At 34.3% G+C, this 7,616-nt stretch overlaps 1 protein-coding gene across 1 annotated transcript in view; it reads left to right on the forward strand.

Moving 5' to 3' along the window:
* SLC9A9 (solute carrier family 9 member A9) overlaps positions 1–7,616 on the forward strand; it is a 514,150-nt gene that overhangs the window by 313,365 nt on the left and 193,169 nt on the right. The window contains exons 10-11 of the mRNA XM_011364440.2: positions 5,273–5,386; positions 6,950–7,061. Coding sequence (XP_011362742.1) covers positions 5,273–5,386; positions 6,950–7,061 — 226 coding nt within the window. The remainder of the gene's footprint in view (positions 1–5,272; positions 5,387–6,949; positions 7,062–7,616) is intronic.

Consider the following 7,616-nt stretch of genomic DNA (forward strand, 5'->3'; position numbering starts at 1 on the left):
TATTTCTTATAGAGATTTGCTTCTAAGTTTTTGCTAATAAATTCAATTTTTATACAATTTTCTGATTGAAAAATTATATACAAAATTAGTGGTGGTTTTGGACTACATTTATAAATGAGTTTTGTTTTATCATTTACACTTGATTCTTCTGAAATTTATTTGGATATGAGGAGCGAGTTAGAAATACATCTTTATTTTTGGTTATTTTTCCCCAAATTAACCAACCTTTTCTGTAATCTTTCTAAACAATCTATCTTTCCTCACAATGTTATCATTTCTCTCTAAATTGATATGCATAGTCTGTGTTACAAAATAAATTACCATAAAACTGTGGGTGGGAAATTGACAAAAATAATTATTCACCCTGAAAAATAAACAGTCAAGAAGAGTTAGCTATGAGGGATAGCTGATGTCAGAACAACTCTGTTTTAGGAAAAAACTAGAAAAGCCAGAAAAAAATATAGAAAAGCAAGTGTTCAAAGGAATTGACAAGTAACTCCTGCATCAGGACTTGGACCAAGACACTAAATAAAAACAAATTAAAACCAAAGTATGTTGAAGGCAGAAAATAATAAAAATAATAGAGAAATTAATGAAATAGAGAGAAAAAGAATACAACATAAAAAAAGCAACAAAGCCAAAGTTGCTTCTTGGAAACACTCATAAAATTGATAACTCCCTAACAAGATTTATCAATAAGAAAAGATACAAGTTAACAACATGGGAGGGGGGTACTTAACTACAGACACGAAGATAATGAAGATTTTATGAATGACTATATACCAGTAAATATGAAAGTTTAGACGGAATGACAAACACAACTTACTAAGACTAATACAGTAGTGAAGAGAAAATTGGCTAATACTATATCTATTAGAATAATTGTATCTACAATAATAATTGTAATAACTGTAGTTTCAAATCTTTCTACAAAGAAAACTCCAAGCCCAGAATTCTTTTAAGCACTTAAGAAAGAGAATAAGAACCTAACATCGGTAACTTTATCAATACAACCTGGTAAAGACTATACAAGAAAGGAAAATTATAAGCCAGTCTTTTGTCATATGAACACATAAATTCTCAACATGATGTTAAAAAATTAAATCTATATTTTAAAAAAGAAATAGAAGGGAACATCTTTAATCTGTTAAAGCATTTCTATGAATTTAGTAGAGAAATATTGAAAGTTTTCCTTTTAAGACTGGGAATAAGACAAAGATACCCCATCATCACTTCTATTCCACAATGTGCCAGAGGTCCTAACAAGTGTCAGATACAAAATTTATAGTGACTGGAAAGGAAAAAAAAAATTATCCTTATTTGAAAACAATATAATTGTGAAAGTCCAAAAGAATATACCAATAAACTGTAAGAATTATTAAATAAATTTAGGAAGGCTCTGAATACCAGATCAATCTAAAAAAATCAATTATATATGTGTATATAACAACAAACAATTAGAAGACAAACTTTGAAAAGGGTGCCATTTATAATAGCAACAAAAAACATCGAATATCTGGGAATAAACCTAACCAAAGATACAAAAAAATCTTTATAAAGAAATTACTGAGGGAAATTCAAGAAAACCAAAATTGTTATAAGAACATATGAGGTTTATGGATTTAAAGTTTCAATACTATAAAGATGTACATTCTATCCACATTTAGTGGGACTCCAACTAAAATGCCAATAGTTAATTTTTATGGAAATGGACAACCTGATTCCTAAGTTCAAATGGCAAATAGAAAGAGGCAAAAGTGTAGATTCAAAAAACAGCAGTAAAACCAAGTGTTGGCAAGAATGTAAATCAACTAGAACTGCTGATGGGAGTGCAAATTGGTATCACCACATTGGAAAACTGCTTGGCACTATGTCTCAACAATTTTACAGAAATGCAAATATATATGTACAGCAGCAAAATTCATCATAGCCTCAAACTGGAAACAACCCAAATGTCTATCAATAATAGGATGAATAAATAAATTGTAATATATTCATATAATGAAAAAGATAAACTACTTCTACATACAACATGAAGAATCTCACCAACAAAATGTTGGTAAAAGAGTAAAAGACAAGTACGAAATAATACATATTGTCTGATTTCATTCATTTCATATTAAAATTGAAAAACAAGGAAAACTTATTTGTGATGATAGAAGGGCAAATAGTATATAGTTGCATTGAGTGTGGAGTTATAAGTGGAGGGGAAACATGAGTAATGCTGGAGTGCTAGTAATAGTCTCTTATAAACCTTAAGTTGTACATATATAACTTGTATACTTTTCTGAGTGATTAAGCATCAATAAAAACATTTTTTAAACATGCAAAAATAACCAGAAAAATTCTAAAGAAGATAAAGCATGGGAATAATCTATATCTATGAAATATTATAATGTATTATGGATCTACATTAATTTTAAAAATGTGGCATTGATACAGGAATAGACAATAATAGGAGCAAAGAGCCAGTCCAGAAATGGACCTAAATGGAAAATCAAACTTTTATACAAAGTATATGTAAAAAGTTACTTGTAATTTTGGTTGGTGTTAGATTTCAATAAACTGACTGACTATCGAATTAAAATACTGAGTTATCCAAAGAAAGTAAATCTCTAAAATAAATATTTAATACCATGGGTCCTCATGAAAAATGTATGGGAAAAATTCCCATCATATCTCAACAACCAACAGAAAAAAAATGGACGTTTCCCCATATATTATTTTTCTACCTTTAAAGTAAGAAATAGATTAAAATTGGGTAGTGGTGGAGTACAGGGATAACAGATTTGTTACTGATCAAAAAAGGTCAAAAAGTTGACCATACACCCTTTTGTTTATCATCTATCTATATTGAGTCAGAGGGGTGTTTTGTTTTGTTAAACTGGTGCAGGACCATAAAGGAGTTTGTATCTTTTTAAGTGGTTGAAACCCCACCTCAAATCAAAAAGTGATTTCTTGGTCTCTTTAATTCAAAAGTTTAAGGATAGATTTTACTTTGGGAAAGGTTGAATACGAAAAATTAAATAGTGTCATCAGGACAGGGCTTCTCTCTGATGGCTATTTAACCCGCGATCACAAAATGGCTAGTACAGCTCCTGAGCCCGAGTGCTACTAAATTCTCATACAGTAAAAAAGTGGGAGGGGTCTTTGTCCCAACATTCCCTGCAAAGGCCTCATTGAATTTTTTTTTTTTTTTTTGGCTCTAAATGCATCACATCTATTCTGAACCAAACATGCTAGCTGGAGAAACACATTGATTTGAGTGGTTGAGTAGTTTAGTCCTAAATTACATATTCCATATTTGAACTAACTAGGCATCAGTCTATAGCTGAGAGTGGGGAAGGAGATGGACCCCAAAAAGAAATTGGAGTGTGGCCACCAAAAAGAGACTGGATAGATCCTAGATGGAAAAATGTCCTCCCTAGAGGATAGAGGCAGGAGAAGAGGTCCTATGAATTTAACCTTGGTGTGTGTTTATTAATGTGAAAAACTGAGTAGTTGCCATGAACTGAATATTTGTGCCCATCTTCCCCCCCATTCAAATGTTGAAGCCCTAACCCTCAATGTGATGATATTTACAGGTGGGATTTTTGTGGGGTGATTAGGTCACAAGAGTAGAACCCTCATGAATAGGATTAGTGCCCTTATAAGAGACATGAGAGAGATGACTTCTCTCTCCACCATGTGAGAATATAGCAAGTAAGCTGCTGTTTACAGACCAGGATAGGCTGCTATTTGCTCACGAGAACCAAATCATCCAGCATCCCAGTCTTGGCTTTTCCAACCTCTAGAACTGTGAGAAATAAGTCTCTGTTTTTTAAGTTACTCAAGTCTGTAGTATTTTGTTACAGTAGCCTGAACAGATTAAGATAGCTAAACTTCACTTTTTGAAAAAGTAAAGATTTGAGATAGAAAACTGTTCCTCATCCCCTATATTTTCTCCCATGTTTTCAAGTTGTCTGTGGTTATTTGGGCAACAGTATTTATTAAGATGAGCTGGCCTAGATTGTAAAACAAGTGCTCAAGATAACTGACGATCACTGCCACTGCAGAAAGAGCATCTTGTGCCAAAGGAGCTGTGTCTTTTTTAATCCTTTCTTTCTATTACTGGTTTTAAATAATGTTTCTGACAAGATTCTGCTTTCCTTTCTGTTAACTGTCAGTAAAAAGGTATTGGGCATTATTTGTAGGACTGTAAATACAGTACATGAAAAAAAATGAGTTATTAAAAAACCAAGAGAAATGCCTCCAGAGACGTTTACCCTAATGTTCTGATTTACATAGGACTGAGAATAAAGTTTTAGAAGGTTCCAAATAAAAAGTCTGGAATATAAACTAAAGTCTCTTCCAAATCTGCCTCTGTTGTAGCCTCCAGACATATTTCCCTTTAACTTCTAATGTTGGAAAATGATTTCACGTTCAACTTAAATTGTTTAGTTAATGGTCTAATAATAACTCTCATGGGCATTCGTCAGCATAGATGTTACTAGTCCATTCCTCTGACTGAGTTAGATGTATCTATTGTGTTCTTGCTGTATAAACTCATCCCTGGGATTAATCATCTTTTTACCAGCTAGGAATTATGGACATTTAATGGATATGCCTACATCAATCAATGTAATGAGTCTCATTGTCTGGGGTTTGAAACATACTAATCATTCTAATGTTGAAATATAATCAACTCATCTTTATTCCAAGTTTCCAAGTTTTCCAAGTTTGTCCTTCCTATCTGCCTGAGGAAGGTAATTTAGCTGAAGCTTTTTTGAACGTGGTTCTTCAGAGTCTGGGAACTCAAGTGCACCTAGTGGGTGATGTGCAGAAAACTCTAAACAATCTCTGCTTTGTTTACTACAGTACACCTTAATCAAATCACATAGTTTCAGTTTCTATAATGGGGAATATTCTGTCAGCTCAGTAGGAGTTGTTCCATGAAGGATTGTGTTGGTTAATACTACCCATGGGTATCTCTAGCAGCCTTGCAGTTGGAAAGGAGGATAGGATATTAACATGGCTGAGGCATCTGTCACTGTGTAGAGGGCCATGGTAGAGTGGCCCTGTCAGCTGGCATGACAGGATAGGCAGGGGTTCCTGCGCCACTAGCCCAAACCTTCCTCTGCCAGCCCACCCTGCAGAAATTAAGCATAAGGCCAAAGGGATGGCCTTCATAGATAAAGGAGTACCATCCAGTCACCAAATACAGTTACAAGTTATTAAGTGAATTCAAACTTGCATCATAATTAATGGGTTTTGGTTTCTGTTTTGTTTTCAGTTGTTTGAATTTATGAACTTTTTGGCTGAGAACGTCATCTTCTGTTACATGGGCCTGGCACTGTTCACGTTCCAGAATCATATCTTTAATGCTCTCTTTATACTTGGAGCCTTTGTATCCTTTGCAATTTTGAACATGGGGTGATGAGAAAAGAGAACAAACTATGTACTTTTATTGATTATTCGGCTAAATTGTTAAAGTAATTTTGTCTGGTTTACTGCAGGGTTCAAATTTAAGGCAGATATGTAATTTCTAGTTAGGGAAGAAAAGCATCCTAAGAAATTGAGGCCTTTAATAAATGCTTATGGTACAGAATAAGAAGTTTGGAAAATACTGGGGGAAATAAAGGGGAAAAACTAAAAGAGAATGACATTTTTTGAATATTTACAATGTGTCCAAAATTATGAATCATTTACATAAAACTATGTCAATTCATTCTTTATAGAGAAATATATTTAATCTGCATCAGCATGTATCAGAAGATGGACAGGATTATTAAGCTTTAAAAATATTTCATTACAAGATGGTAAAATCTTCTTTCCAGTAAGGACTTTGAAAATAGGATACACAGAGTAAAGATCAAATGAAATTAGCATGATGGATGTATTTTCCATATCGTAATCATTGTGCACAAGTAAATTTATTCTAATAAGATAACCCTTTCTTATAAACGAAATAACAGATAAAATTTAGACCTCACTCTTTAATACAGAGGACTTTCCTAGGAAATGTCTGTGATATAGGCGTTCCCAATAGGAATGGATGACTGTACAAAAATATACTGAGGAACTGAAAATGTCCCTCAGGACAGTCAGCAGCTGTTGTTCTTCTGTCCACTGGGAAAGTGGACAGCTGTCCCCTTATATCACAGGCAGATGATCTTACAGCCAGGAGAATTGACCCTGCTTTATAAGCCTTGTTCTAACTAAGCACCTGCATTTGCCTTCTCTTCTCTTTTCACTGAGCACTCAGCTGAACGCTCAAATTTTATCTAAAGCCTGGATCTTAGGGGGAAGCTCCCTCTTCCCAAATAACTCCATCCCATTTGAGATCAAACTAGAATAGACAGACATCAGAGAAGGAGTCCAAGACAACAAAAGGAAAGAGAAGACTACCACAAATATTTTCATAGATTTTAACCTGTAAAAAATGCCTCAAATTGTCCGTTGTATTATATGTTTTAGACAGGCAATTCCTCACACAATTAAATGCTCTAAGATAAAAAAATAAATAAATAAGTGAAGCTTGCTTGATACAGGGAGTATATACTGATAGAAAATTAGATGGTAATCATGAGAAGTACATTTATCCTTTCTAAAGTGCTGCTTGAGAAGATAATGCCATAGTCTCACATTTTGCAGCAGAATTGAGTATAAAGTCAGTCATCAGCAACAAAAATGTGATGAGAAAATTTACAGTGATTGAAATGGTATTGGGTTAACAATTGTAAACCAAATATATATTCAAAGAAATGCAGAGTTCTCTATTATTTCTGGAAAAGAATTGACAATGAAAGATAAATTTTGGAAGCAAGTTGGACATACACATATTGACATGTTTATGCCTGTTTTCTGGGTTATAACATAGAGAAACTTAAAGACATAATATTTAAAGCTCAAGGACTCGCACCCTCATTGCGGCAACATTTCCTCAATGTTTCCCTCTGCTCATCTGCAGCTAGCAATTTTTTTTGCCAGAGCCTGCAACATATATCCCCTCTCTTTCCTCCTGAATCTGGGCCGAAAACAGAAGATCCCCAGGAACTTTCAGCACATGATGATGTTTTCAGGTACGTGAGCTACGTTAAATGTTAATGTTGCTGTTCTCTCACACTTTCGCAGTATGTGGAAAACCATGAGGAGACTTAGAGACCTTCTAGGGAAGCACAGCTTCGCTTTATCCCATCGTATCTAGCACCGTGCTGATACTCCAACAGTTCTGAGCAACAGTGGTGTTTCTCTTTCCAGAAGGAAAGTGAAATTAAAAGATGCCTTGTTGGGATGGCCTCAAGGTAGGATACCTGCCAGAAACTGGCCTGGAACAGGTATTAGACTTTCCTCTCACCTATTTCAGATCAATTTTGATATTGGAGAATTTGCACGATTCTTTTATAAATTATGTACTTGAAAGTAAGTAGTCTGTAAATGGTGCCATTCTTCTATAATGTTAAGGCTCCTTCTCCTTAGAATCCCTGTTCCTGCCCTTTGCTAAGCTCCAGGAATTTCTCCTGGTTAATACAAAAGCAAATCATCTATGTATGCTCAGTTATTAGTTGAGAAAATAAGTATTAATTGCACACTCGCCAGGTGCCAAGAGCAATTCCAGGCACTAGTGAATGAAACTG

Source organism: Pteropus vampyrus, unplaced genomic scaffold, assembly GCF_000151845.1.
Source record: "Pteropus vampyrus isolate Shadow unplaced genomic scaffold, Pvam_2.0 Scaffold97, whole genome shotgun sequence".
Lineage (NCBI taxonomy): Eukaryota > Metazoa > Chordata > Mammalia > Chiroptera > Pteropodidae > Pteropus > Pteropus vampyrus.